At 29.5% G+C, this 14,845-nt stretch overlaps 1 protein-coding gene across 2 annotated transcripts; it reads left to right on the top strand.

The window, feature by feature from the left end:
- Positions 1-9,602: 9,602 nt before the first annotated feature.
- On the top strand, positions 9,603-14,576 carry LOC114182465 (protein COBRA-like). 2 transcript variants are annotated; one of them, XM_028069340.2, is made up of 6 exons: positions 9,603-9,883; positions 10,858-10,937; positions 11,544-12,000; positions 12,446-12,605; positions 12,705-12,988; positions 13,891-14,576. In XM_028069340.2, exons 1-6 carry the CDS (start codon positions 9,778-9,780, stop codon positions 14,181-14,183), a joined length of 1,380 nt encoding a protein of 459 aa, XP_027925141.2. In that variant the 5' UTR covers positions 9,603-9,777; the 3' UTR covers positions 14,184-14,576. The 2 variants fall into 2 exon arrangements, with proteins under 2 accessions (XP_027925141.2, XP_085528571.1); XM_085672445.1 differs by lacking the exon at positions 10,858-10,937 and having other exon boundaries at positions 9,604-9,883.
- Positions 14,577-14,845: the final 269 nt, after the last annotated feature.

Here is a 14,845-nt window from a genome sequence, read left to right on the forward strand (position 1 = left end):
AACCCTCACGTCCAAAGTGCTCAAAAAGTAGAAGAGTTGGAACTGGTTAAGTGCAACAATTGTGAGAAGTTGAACAAGTTCGAGTCTATATTTAGCACTACTAACCTTTTAAATCTCAAATATTAGGCTAGGGGTCTAAAAGTTTGTATTAGTATATGTCTCTCTGGTATAAATTTGCTTTGACTCTATTTTCTTAATTTACTAATCCTTAACCTTTCACTTGCATTGATAAGCAAATGACTATATCTCGAAAGAAAATGACGTGTCATTTTAAGGTAATGAAAGCTCTGAAAGATGCAAAGAACATTGTAAGGGTAAGCAAAATAGTTTTGGGTGTTGAAGCAACCGCATCGAATCATCATCTAAAATGAAAAATGGCTTCTACGACTAAAAAATCAATGTAATCCACCCATTTGAAGTCTAATAACCATAGGCCAAAAGTGGAGATTATAACGAGGGAGAACTAGAATCTTCAAGGGCTTGTTTCTTGAAAGAAAAAGAGTTTTTAGGATCCAAATTTAAGTCATTTCGCCTATAATCATGCTCATAATGTGTTGGGTGGAGATGTCACAATTTTGGAGATGCAAAATTTGGATTCTCTTTGCAAATGTATCCTTACAAGGTTGTTGTTGAGCGAAAACTTATAGAAGATAGGTTTAATCAAGGGTTAATTATGTTTTTTGTCCTTAAACTATAACACAATTTTGAAATTTGTCTCTATCTGAAACTTCAATCATTTTTTGTCCCTATATTTTAGAAATGAATGGATGGAGTTATCATCCCCTAATGATGTTAACTTTTTTTTACGTGATAAATGGTGTTGCTCTTCTCTCTCTTCTCTCCCCTCCTCTTCCTTGTTGTTTCTCTCCTTCCCCCATTTTTCTTGGTTGCTTACCCCCACCCTCCTTGGTCTCTCCTCCCCTCCCTTCATCCTCTCTCGTTGCTCCTACCCTTTCCTCACCTTTTCTCGTTGCTCCTCCTCTTCCAATCCATATTATACCTCTTAGTAACAAAAATAGTACAACACACCAGTGAGAACCATAACTATATAGAGAGGAATAAAAAGTTGTCTCCAATGGTAATATCCATTACAAGTTTGGTCAGTTGAAAGGAAAAAATCATAGCACAGTGTAAAGATATGAGGAAAGAAAAGGAAATGGTACCATAGAGACAACTTTGCACTTTAATGACTAGATGTCAAAATGAGTTAAAACATGTGAGCTAACTTGGTCCAACATGGGTTCAAGCCGAGTTGAGTTAAAAAAATTTACAAATTTCAATACGAACCAAAAGTAAACCCAGCCTATTAAAAATTCAACTCACTCAGGTTGAACTTGTGCTAAGAAAGGTTGGCTCATCAACCCAGACATAAAAAAAAGAAAAAAGAAACTCACCCCACTCTCAACTTAACAATTCAGCCAAAAACACAAACAAACTTTATTTGGTTTACACATTTACTAAAATTTCATATTTAATCATATGTTTATACAAAGAGAAGAAATCATTTGCATAAAAAGAAAAGGTTGCATGATTTTGTTGATGTGATGTATAACTTAAAGTCAATAATTATCACATTAAGAAAATTGTTGTTCTTCTGTTTGATGATATTGAGTCAGATGATGAATAAATAACTAGAGAGGGAGATGGAGATATTGTTGAGATTGAGCAAGCTCAAAGTGAAAATGATGATAAAAATGTTCACTTAGATGGAGCAAGAAGAGATCCCAACTTTGGATGCACTAATAACATAAATCTTTATACCAATGTGGATGCACAATTTTCATTTGGAGAAGAAATGGATGAAAATAATTAGGGATGCCAATGAGGCAGCGCAAGGATGGGTTTTGTTATCTCATACCCATCTCCAGAGAAAAAAATCATCTTGGTCCCCATCCCAAAACGCAACGGGTATCAAATTTTTATTTCATCCACATTCCCACTGGAAAACGGGTATATACTTGTACTCGTACCCATTTTCTTACTATTTTAATATCAATTAATTAATTTGTACAAAATAAAAAAAATTACGATAAAGAAAACATATTATTATCAAATATTTAATACTAAAAGAAGGATATTTTTAGTTCTTAGATATCAAATATTTAGAAAAAAAAAATTATAATTTTATACATTTCAAATTAAAATACCAAATAAAATTTCATGCGTGCTAAAACGTTTATTAAATTTGCATATGTTAATATTACCCTAGTTGATAAAATTTTAAAAATTTAAAAAATATATAAAAGGAAACAGATATTTAAATTAAAAAAATAATTTAAATGATGTTTACTTCATTTTTTAAATTATAGTCAAATCTATTTTTGTGTACACTAATAAACATTACAATATATTACTTGATCAAAATCACAAAAAAAAAAAACAAAGATTAAACTAATAATAATTAAAATTTAACATAGATATTTCATCTTTTGAACTTTAATATATGTTGAGATGGTGATAAAAAAATCATAATAATTACATTAAATTATTATATTATAGTAAATAAAATTTATTTATGTAGTTATAGTGATAAAATTACATGTATGATAATGTGTTAGAAAATAAAAATAATTATATAAAAATATAAAATTTGTTCTACATGATAAAATAAACAAAACTAAAATATTAAAAAAAATATCAAATGGAAACAATTTGATAAACATTTGAATGAAATCACACAAAGTAAAAGAAATGTATAGTTAAGGGTATGATAAGATGAAAAATAATGTTACAGATATAAGAAAACTTCTCAAATATCAACCTAGTTGAACGGTCGATAGATAATAAAAAATGTTTTAGCGAAACAAAAAAGTTTTTCAAATGAAACAAAAATTAATAATAACAGAACAAAGAAAATAAGTTTTTTATATTACTTAGTCAATGAAAGATTTATGTTATTGAACACTTAAATTGACAATGTTAAACATTTTCATGTGAAAAAAATACAATAAATATAAATAAAAATATTAAAAGATAGTAGAAATATTCAAATGTGAGAAATAAAAAACATTTAAGGATTAAATATGTTTTTGGTCCCTTAACTTTAAGTGAATTTTGGAATTAGTCCATTTTGAAACTTTGGACCAATTTAATCCTTCATCTTTCAAAATACGTAAATTTAGTCCTTTTAATCAATTTTTTTTAAGTTTATTTGGTATTTCAAGCACGTTTCATAATAGTATTTGACTTAACATTAAAGTAAAAATGTGTCAATCAGTATAAACAAGTCAAATACAATCTTGAAATGCGTACGAAACATCAAATAAACCTAACAAAATTTGATTAAAAGAATTAAATCCACGTATTTCAAAAGATGAAGGACTAAATTAGTTCAAAGTTTCGAAATGGATTAATTCCAAAATTCATTGAAAGTTAAGGGACCAAAATCATATTTAACCTAATATTTAATTGGCATACATATTTGAACATAATTGCATAAAAGTTCTGATAACAACACTCGACATCCTAAAGGCATGGTCTAATCAAAAGAAAATGGTGCTATCAAATCCGTATTAGCACAAATCCGATATTTTTGGATTCGAACAATCGGGGTATCGTTACAGCTAAATTAATATGATCCCTACCTAAAGGATGAAAAAGCTGTAACTTTATTATATATAGGGATAGTCCAACCAAGGTTTTCTTTCAATGGTATACTTGGCTCAAGAAATGCCTGAACTTCACTAAGTTTCTTCCTTCATTTTATAGTGTACCGATAGAGTGTGATTTCGTTGGGCCACTTCCCTCCGGGCTTTTCCCTCTGGTTTTTCCCAACAGGGCTAGTAGCACTACGATCTATCACTATCAACTCAATTTGGTAATCTCGTTCAATCCATAAACACGTGCAATCCCATCTCCAACAGAGACCACTCGACCTATCTTATCCACTTGAAAATTTGTATAAAAGTTGGTAATTCTACTTTCTAATAGAGTGGTTAATTCCACACTCTTACAAAGAATTCCATAATCTCTCATTTTACCTTATATAATAGGAAGAATGCCTTGAACTTAAAGGGAGGAAAATATAAGCCATTTTTTCTCGCCATAAAGCTAGCGTGAAAAATATCTTGAAGATTCGAATGAATTTTATGACAAACCAAATAATTTGAAGAAATAAAAAATAGAATGTGTGTAGTATGCATATATATTGTCAGGTGGGTCACCAATTTATTGGGTCCACACTGATTTAATTAAGAAAAATAAAATGAGGTATTTTTTATGGGTTCTTAGCCATCAGAGACAGAGAGAAAGAAGTTGTGAGTGCCTTTAGTGAGAAGCCATTAGAGAGAGTGAAGAAAAAGAAAAGAGCAACCAGTTTATCTTGTGGAAGTCTGTACAGAAAAGCTACTTTGGAGAAAAGATTTTATTCATCTTCTTATATATTGGGGTGGTTCACTCCAGTGGCGGATCTTGACCAAGAGTTTTGGAGGGGCCAGAATAATATAATATTTTGATCATTTGATTGGACCATTAGTATAACACTTTAAAATATGACTCTTCTATAAAACAATTCGATCGTTAGATTGGATTATTAGTATAATGCTTTAAATACTTTAAAAGATGTGAAGAAATATAATTTAACTTGTTTTCATCTTCACGTGTAGCTTCCCTTTTACTACTTCTACAAAATAAATTCATTATTTTATTCTTCATCGATATGCTTTTTTTAAAATATATTAAAAAATAATTTTTCATAATCTAATAAAATATTGAGAGACATAAGTATTAGAAGAAAAATATATTATAATCAAGTCACAATTAAAAATCGGTTATAAAAGAGCACATAATACATGATTTTTTTCTTCTATAATCATAAAAAGTAAGTATACAAAAGGCTCATGAGATAAAAAATAATTTTAATAACTATTAAAGTAATATTTCATCATTAAGTAAGATAAGAGAGAGTTACATTTTTTTTCTTCGAGTAACGAAAGAAACAGATGAGAAATGAGAGCAAACATAATGAGTATGTGTCTAACTTCATTTTTCTTCAAAAAAAAAAAACATATGATAGTGAGAGATGAGTACAATTTTGTTAAAATTTTAAAAGGCAATGACAGAAGAAAATAAAAAATATTTTAATAAATGTTTGATTTAATTACTCTTTTGGTTATTGTTTTCAAAAATGTAAGTTGATCTTCCAATTCTTTTAGTTTCAATTTAGTGACAATTTGATATTTTTAGACGAAAACAGATACTAGAAGACTAATTAAACCTAAATATATTTTTTATTTTTTATTTTTATTAACATTAACTATTGTATTTTATAAAATAAATAAAGAGACACAATTTAATTATCATCAATTTCTAAAATATACTATTTATAATTTTAAAATTTTCAAAATTTTTAAAAATTAAAATTATGGATATATAATTTTGAAAAAAATCAAAAATATTTGGGGGGCCTAGGCCCCTCCCTGCTCCTATGAGGCTCCGCCTCTGGTTCACTCTATTGTTAATTTAAAGTACCAATTGGAGTTTGTTATCCATCTTGTTGGTGAAGAGAATAATGCTTTGTTGATCCTTGGAATCTCCAATAGAACTTGTGGTGTACCCATTAATTATTATTAGCGGAAGTTTTTACTGGACTAGGTCCCATGGGTTTTTCCTCCATATTGAGGTTTTCCCACTTTAAAAGTTGTAGTGTTTGTTGATTCCTCCCTTCTCTCTTTTATGCATTTTATTATTTTGGATATTATTTATTTAGGGAAGATTTGATCTGGTTTTGCTTCCACTTGGTTATCTATTATTTTTTTTAGATCTTACTAACGCGTATATATATATATATATATATATATATATATATATATATATATATATATATATATATATATATATATATATATATATATATATATATATATATATATATATATATAAAACATTATTTAATAAACTAAGTATTTTAATAACTTAACCGGGAACATAAATAGGAAAGGTATGAAAACATGGACGGAACAAATATGTTTATCCTCATTCTCATATCCAATTAAAAGAGTCAAGTATTCTTCATATTCATATTCATACCCTTACTTAGTCAATATGAAAATTCTCCATAATAAATAAAAATAGATTCTGACAACATCCACGGAAGATACTTAAATGTCATCCCTAACCATAATAAAAATGACCATAGATATAATAATTAAACTTATATATAGTTCAACACATATTTCACACTAAGCCATATATATCTCGTATTTGAGATTAGATATTTATAAATAATTCAATAAACAATGACTATATAAATTTTACAAATCTCATTATAGTAAATTTAATATTGTATTGAAAAATAAATTTAACTATAATTACTGTAAATTCACATTTTTGTTGAACATACAAACATTTATAACACTAATTAAGAGTAACAATTATAAAAAAGTTAATGGTATACAGATATTCCATTTTTTGTTTTACACCTACTTAACACTAATGAAATTATATTTTAGAAAAAAATTAAATAAAGATAGATTTTCTTAGATGTTAAATAAGTATACAAAAATTAAAAGCTATTCACATACCATTTTCCTTATAGAATGGCGTGCTTATGAGTTACTCTCTCGTACGTCATCTATTCATTACGTTGACTTCATGGAAAAAACGTGAGTCACTTTGGATTGTAACCATTTACCACTCCAAAGAAGGTCAATGCATGCGTTTAGTCACAGTCATGGGACGTAGCAATGGGTTTGTGGAAGGTTAAATAAATTTATTTTTATAAGTGAAAATTAATTTATATATCCAAAATGAATTCTAACATCAGTATAATCCTTCCACACACAAAAAATGTTAACGAATAAGAAATATGTAAGAAAAATATTTCCTCGAACATTTCTATTTCATTTTTAATTACACCAACATTTCTTTATTTAATATTAATTTTACAAATACTTTAAAACATAAAATATATTAAAAAATAAGATAATATTTTAATTAAAAAAATCGAAAAAACAAACACGAAATTTGTAATTTTATTGAACACACATGGAACAAACAATATAAAACTTCTAGTGTAGTTGATTACTTATGTAATAAGAAATGTCTAAACGTGAAAGTGACATGCACTTCGGGAACGCTCTTCCCTGAGAGTCCGAACCCCGTTGCTAACTTATTTGAACAAGAATTTCTTAGACGCAAGTAATCGCTTTTCGCATAAAGCCATTTTTGAAAAGCACTTTCACATTTGTTATTTACTATTAAAAAGAAAGTTAAAATTTCCCTTCCGACCGTTATTTCGCAAACAATGTTATCAGTTTAAAAGTTCTGTCACCATTTTGTATTAAAAACATGTTTATAAAACCTTTTAATGAATCTAACAAATTTTATGGTTTATTTCATTTTGTTGTAAATTTTTATTTTATTTTATTTTTAACTACTGGTACTGTAATTATATTCTGGCCCACTTTTATTACATAATTTAATTAATTTTTAATGTTTTAAAAAATACAGAACTGAAAGTGCTTTTTTCTCTTGTTTTGAATAAATTAACTTAGCTGGCGGCTGTGTGCGCGTTCCATTCCTAGCTTTGTGAATCTTAAGAAGGAAGATTTTGGTAGAAAAAGAAAAGCAAATGTTTTTATGATAACATTTTTTAGTATAATGGTTTTTAAAGAAATAAATTAATAAACTGTTACCTAACCTTCTAACTGTTTTATTTATTTTTCACATAATCTAATCCTATAAGAATTTAAAACATTTACACAATCGTAAGTTTCTACAGTTTTTTTTTTCTTTTTCAAAAGCTCCTTAATTTGGAATGCGAGACTTTAAGATTGTAAATTATTTGTCATGGTTTTCGTGCTCTCAAAATTTTTAAATATTTTTCAGTTTTTTAAGGGTTAAATATGTTTTTGGTCTTTCAGCGAAATTTGGAATTAGTCCTTCATCAAAACTTTTGACTAATTTAGTCCTTCATCTTTCAAAATGCGTGAATTTAGTCCTTTTAACCAAATTTTGTTAAGTTTATCTGACGTTTCAAACGCATTTCATGATAGTATTTAAAAAATAATTTAAATACTATCATGAAATGCGTTTGAAACGTCAGATAAACTTAACAAAATTTGGTTAAAAGGACTAAATTTATGCATTTTGAAAGATGAAGGACTAAATTGGTATAAAGTTTTGATGAGGGATTAATTCCAAAATTCACTGAAACTTGAGGGACCAAAAACATATTTAACCCGTTTTTTAAACATATATATAGCATACACTCCCACTAAATTATTTTACATTATTCTCTAATTATAGGTTATAAATTTTTATGTATAATGAGATTATTGTTTATTGTAAAACATTCAAAGTTATAGGTTTAAAATGTTTTTAATTTGTTGATAGTGTAAACAAATATTAATAATTTAATTTAAAAGGTTAAGAGTATAATTTTTTAATTTGAATATTGTGGACACTTGTTGAAATTTATGGACATGGTATATAATCCTCTGCCTTTTTAATATTTATAACAACTTTTTTACACGCTTATATTGTTTTTAATCAATTTAAAAGTATTATTGTAATGTTTTTGTTTAGATAATTAAGAAAAAGTTAACATGAGTAAAAAATAAAATATCAAATTTTTTTTTTCACAAAACCTCAAGGATTGGTATGGTATTATTGACTAAATTATACTTGTACTTCTTAAAAAAAATTAAATTGCATCTATATTTTAGTTTTCTTATTAAATTTTACATGAATTTCTTTTTTATTTTTCAAAATATTGTCATGATTACTACTATTATTTCGCGTGCATCCTTTATTTTTTTAAAATATCACAGTTATGTGTTGATAAAAGAAAGTTTTGTGATAATGAAAAAGATAATTTTAATGTGCTTTCCTAGTTTACTCTTTAACTTTTTAGTTTTATAAATTTAATTTTCTTATTTTTTATCAAATTTAGAATTTAAAGTATACAGTATACAAATCACCCTTTATTTATTTTTAATCTAAGTACTCATTGATTGAATCTAAACCACGGCTTTAGAACACAGGAAAAGGGAGAGTAAAGTTTGAAATTTAAATTAAAAAATGAAATGAAAAAACATTCAAAAACTAAATAATTGATCAAGTATAATATATATTTATGTATAATATATATATATATATATATATATATATATAATTTATTGACTTACTAATAATTACCTTAAAGTTACTTAACATAATATTAAAAAGGTAGAAACTAAACATAAATTTAAAATTCATATGTTAAAATTAATTATTTTCTTCTTTCATTTATTACTTAATAAAAACAATAAATTGTGATTTATTTATTTCCATTTCCTTCCAAAATGATAAATAGGAATAATTTCCTTCCAAAATGATAAATAGGAATAATGATAATGAAACTTCTTTTTTCATTTCTTTCCAAAATATTAACTATTCATCCATCTGGCTTTTTAAGTATTATTATGAAATATATATATATATATATATATATATATATATATATATATATATATATCATAAAACCATTTAAACCAAAAACATAAAAAATGAAAAAAAAAAATAGAAAAGTGTAAAGTGGGCTGAATTTTCTAGAAGTTTTGACAGTGCTTACAAGTTACAGTGGGATTCCTCAGCCCACGATCTCTTGCTCTGACAAACACTCGCCAACTGGACACAACAAAATAGTCAGTTTCCGCCGCGTAATTTTTTTCCACACAGACTTTCTCGCTCTCTTCCTCTGTTCCTTATTGCTCACTCTGTTCTCTTTCCCTCTCACACCAACAAAAAAAAATCTGAACGCCTCAACATTCCCTTTGTTCCTTTGTTCAAAGGAAAATGTTTTTCCCTTTCACCTTCACACCCATGATCCGATCCTTCTTCAAACCCTGTCCATGCATTCTGCTTTTGCTTCTCTTCTCTTGCACGTGCTTCACTTCATCAGGTTCCTGCACTCATGCTAGCCTTTTCTTTATTTGTCGTTAAGGTTTTGGAAATTTCGTTTGTCCTGGGCTTTTGATTGATGGGGTGTCGTGTTTTTTCTATTGGGTACGAGATTGCTTGTGTTTTTTTGTTTGTTCCGTTTTGCGTTTTGCATGACGTGGTCCTCACGGCGTGTTGAATTGGAATGAATGTTTGATATTGGTGGCGCGCTGTGTTGGGTGATGAATGGTGATGAACTTTGTCCAGGTTTTGGAAATGGGTTGATAGCTATTTAGTTTCTGAGAAATGGGTCGTCTCTTTGAGATTAGTTTCTGATACTTTAAACCTTGAAATTTCATCTCTGTAATTTGAAGTTCCAAAATTTAGTCGTGAAATCGCAGGTTTTGTCCTTGAAGTGTACTTTTTCCTTAATGACCAAGGTTTGGGTATTTCAAAAGTGCAAAGAGGAAAACTTCTAAGAATGGGGCACGAAAAACAAAGATGGCGTGATTTTCAGGAACTTGCAGAACATGGGAACTAAAAACACTGTTGATACTCTTGAAAGTTTTGATCTTTTATGGGCTTGTGGTGGCTTTTCATGTTGATGATGCCTACTGTTGTAGTGGAAAATATGGTTTTTGAATTCCTTGGAAATTCTTTCACTTGCTTTTTTTTTTTTCTCTTTTCTTTTTTTAAATTTTGATACCGAGCAATGGATAAAAAAATTAAAAAATTACGATTATCTTTGTAAATGTTTTCATGAAATAGTTATTTGCTTGTATAAATGTTGGCATGTTTATTCTAGTCATTTGCTTTATCAAGTCTAGAAAATTTTTTATCGCACCTTTCATAAGTATCATCTCTGTCTTTTTTGTTTAGTGTGCTTGAGGATCTAGGAAAATGTAAAAGTTCACTGTTATGTAAAAGTTCACTGTTTACTTTGTCCATCCTTTCATCAATTAATTTAAATTTTTAGTTTTACTGTTTATCTTTCAGAAGCTTATGATCCACTTGATCCAAATGGAAATATCACAATCAAATGGGATATTATAAGTTGGACACCTGATGGTTATGTTGTAAGTACATTCTTCTTCAGTGTCACCTATTCATATCAGAAACAAACAATCTAGTTACACTTAGACAAGGTCATAAATGTTTTTGTCCCTTTTTCTCTCTACTAGTTGGGTTCATATTTCATATTTTGTTGTGAATCTGCATGTTCGCATTAGTTCCATCTCATGTAATATTTCAGTTCTGTTCTTACTTGGATTAATATCTTGCTTAAAAGGTCGAGAATCAAAATCATTTTGTTCACCGTGAAATGAAAACAATATGTTCTCTGTCACCCTTCACACTGTTGATTGAAATCCATTTGCATCCATTAAAATCGTGTGATCCCAGTTTGTATTTATTGGGTCCCATATGAATTTCAATTAGCAAAGAGTGTATTTGTACTTTCTACCATTCCACTTGTTCCAATTATGACTATGACAGGATTTGAATTTCAAATTACACTCCTAGCCAGTTTTCACAGAAAATTTAAGATTGTGTTCATCTCTTACTATTGAAGTTATAAAATTACTATAAACATGTGTTTGTTTATATTATTGGATAGATCCATTTAGAATAGATTTGGCTTATTTTTTCATGTAGTTATGTCTAAAAAACAATTGAATGGACAGGCTGTTGTTACAATGAACAACTACCAAAAATACCGTCATATCTCAACACCTGGGTGGTCACTAGGATGGACATGGGCAAAGAAGGAGGTGATATGGAGCATGGTGGGAGGTCAGACCACTGAACAAGGGGATTGCTCAAGATTTAAGGGAAACATTCCACATTGCTGTAAAAAGAACCCCATAGTTGTAGATTTACTTCCTGGAACACCTTACAATCAACAAATTGCAAACTGCTGCAAAGGTGGTGTACTCAGCTCATGGGCACAGGATCAATCCAAAGCAGTTGCAGCCTTTCAAATCAGTGTAGGTAGTGCTGGCACCACCAACAAAACTGTCAAACTGCCACAAAGCTTCACCTTGAAAGCACCAGGCCCCGGTTACACATGTAGCCCGGCGAAAATTGTGAAACCAACTCAATTTATACAACCAGACAAAAGAAGAGTGACCCAAGCTCTCAGTAAGTTATTGGACTTTTGCTTTCATTGCCACACTTTTCAGTTAATTATGTATATGTTGTGGTTATTGTTAGTGCTAAAATCAGGTACTCTTGTAATATTTTAGAACTGGTTTAAGGTCATGTTTAGATAAAGTTTTCCATAAACACTGTAGGAGAATAAACAAGGAAGGTAAACTAAATTGGCTTTTTCCTATAAGCTAAACTCAACATGTACACACTTACGTTCATGGAAGCTCTCTCATTTAACTTTTTCAAAAGTTGAGGTTCATAAATTGATTTTTTCTCATGAGGGAAACTCAATGAATTCTTATTTTCTTCTCCTATAAGTTTTTACTGTGAAACTTTTCAAATAGAACCTAAGTTAACAGTTGTTCGGAGTTTTTACTTCACATTAGCAAGATCCATCAATATAGTTTGAACTTAACATTGCTCTGATTTATCACAGTGACATGGAATGTGACATGCACATATTCACAGTTTCTTGCTCAGAGAACACCCACTTGCTGCGTCTCGCTCTCGTCTTTCTATAATGATACTGTTGTTCCCTGCTCTACATGTGCATGTGGCTGCCAGGGCAACTCATCACTAACAGGGGACTGTGTAAAGTAGGTTTTAATGCTTGGTGCACTGATTGATTTTTTTTTTCTTAACAGAAATAAAAATTGTATAAAAACATCACATATGCTTTTTTCATGTCATTACAGTCCAGATTCACCACATCTAGCATCAGTTGTTTCCAACTCTGGACATGATAAAAGTAGTATTACACCTTTGGTTCGGTGTACTCGACATATGTGTCCTATCCGAGTTCACTGGCATGTTAAGCTTAACTACAAGGAGTACTGGCGTGTGAAGGTCACTGTTACTAATTTTAATTACAGGATGAACTATTCTGATTGGAACTTGGTTATTCAACATCCAAACTTTGAGAATCTGACCCAGCTTTTCAGTTTCAACTACCAGTCAATAACTCCCTACGGATCAATAAGTAAGTGTTATCTTTCAAGGACTTGCAACTTTAGATACGTAAAATACTCATAACTAATTAACTTAATTGAATGCTGTGTCTTATAGTGTCTCAAACAGGATTGTCTCTTAGTATACATGTGGTAAAGCAAAACAAAAATTGAATGTAGTGTACACTAGGTACAATTGTTGGTAGACAGACAACCACTCTAGGATTCTGAGGAGCTGTCAAATTTCTTGGTAGTAAATTTATTTATCCTTCCTATTAATTTATCAAGATTCCAACTTCTTAAGTGTTAGATTATCTTCTGTTGTATTCTGAATTTGTTCTTCTTCTAGACATGGTAGCCTCACCGTTTCTTAACACTTCTATTTGCATATTTTCTAAAATGCTTAATTTATCAATTGCCACCCCTTTTACTTTTTATGTTAAAATTTTTGCTTTCAAATCTCAATTGCATATGCTCTCAAAGCAATTAATTGATTGTAATTTTCTGTTAATTATTTTCTTCTCAAAAAACTACTCTGTTTTTTTAATATTTTCATTAAAATATACATTTTCTTCTCGAAATCCAGGCTTATCCACTCTCATATATTAGAGTACATTATTTTTAAGTGACTCAATTTTTTCCATGCTCCACCTTAAGAATGACATATATCATTCTTGTTTATAATTTCAGATTTTTCTAAAGAATTCTACCAGTGCTTTCATTCATTACAGTTTTAAACATTTTTCTTTCAAATATATTTTTCTTTTAATATGTATTTTTTGAAAATTTGGCCCACCTTTGGAATGCACACATAAGTGACTTTCTAAACATTCTGGTGATAATTACTGCAAGAGCAACATATTCTTGTTTTCACCATAGAGCATGTATTTTTTGTGGAGGCACAGAAGTGATTGATATGTGTTGCTTTCAACAGATGATACAGCAATGTTGTGGGGAGTTAAGTTCTACAATGATTTTCTCATGCAAGCTGGTTCTCTTGGTAATGTACAGTCAGAGCTACTATTCAGAAAAGATAAATCAACTTTCACTTTTGACAAGGGTTGGGCCTTCCCTCGGAGAGTCTATTTCAATGGTGACGTTTGTGTGATGCCACCACCTGATGCCTATCCATGGTTGCCTAATGCTGGTTCCAGGCAAGAGGTTCCCCTGGCTGTTTTGATGATGACATCTTTGGTGGCCTTAGTATTATTGCATGCATACGCTTAAAGTTCCTATGCATGCCACACTCAAATCTCTCATGAACAATCTTCGATGTGACAAGTTGACTCAATTTTGGGATACCAATTTGGGATTTGAACCAAGCTGGAGTAAAACATCCAGAGAAAATTTCATTAGTAGCTTTGTGCCCCCTGATTTGTTTCTAAGTTTCAGCATATGGGGCGATTGAATTGGCTACTGCATTGTTATGTCTATTTGTTTTAGTGTAATGATGTTTATTCATTTTAGATCCATAGTTGATTCTGTAAGTATAAGAAATATTTAAAGGTACACAGGAAATGGAATAATTCATAAACGCAAGTCTGTACTTGAAATGATCATTGTTTATTCTTTGCAGCCACCTTGGAATCATCATTGTATGTTTTGGGAGGTGATGATTCATTTAGTTTGTCTTTGGTACATGTATTTGTTTTTTATGCATTTTCCTGCGTGTTTCCGTTGAGGTAAGATCGTTCAAACATAATAGTAAACATGGTTGTAAATGTTCATACTTCTTTCCATCTCAAATATAACTATAAATTATTTTTTGTAGGTTTATTAGTATAATTAAATTTTAACTACATTTGAATTATTTAATGAGAGTATTTTCATGCTTGGTTCCGAAATGACTGTTGTTTTAGTGATGAAGTTCTAAACATGAATTGTATTTC

The sequence above is a fragment of the Vigna unguiculata genome, chromosome 4 (genome assembly GCF_037176805.1).
Source record: "Vigna unguiculata cultivar grain cowpea cultivar isolate G323 ecotype 2 chromosome 4, ASM3717680v1, whole genome shotgun sequence".
Classification (NCBI taxonomy): Eukaryota; Viridiplantae; Streptophyta; class Magnoliopsida; order Fabales; family Fabaceae; genus Vigna; species Vigna unguiculata.

Bases quoted from the DNA above. Each gene is read 5' to 3' on its own strand.
- LOC114182465 (XM_028069340.2), top strand. From the start codon at position 9,778: ATGTTTTTCCCTTTCACCTTCACACCCATGATCCGATCCTTCTTCAAA. The intron at 9,884-10,857 runs GTTCCTGCACTC...TTTATCTTTCAG, and splicing joins CACGTGCTTCACTTCATCAG to AAGCTTATGATCCACTTGAT. The intron at 12,001-12,445 runs GTAAGTTATTGG...GATTTATCACAG, and splicing joins AAGAGTGACCCAAGCTCTCA to TGACATGGAATGTGACATGC.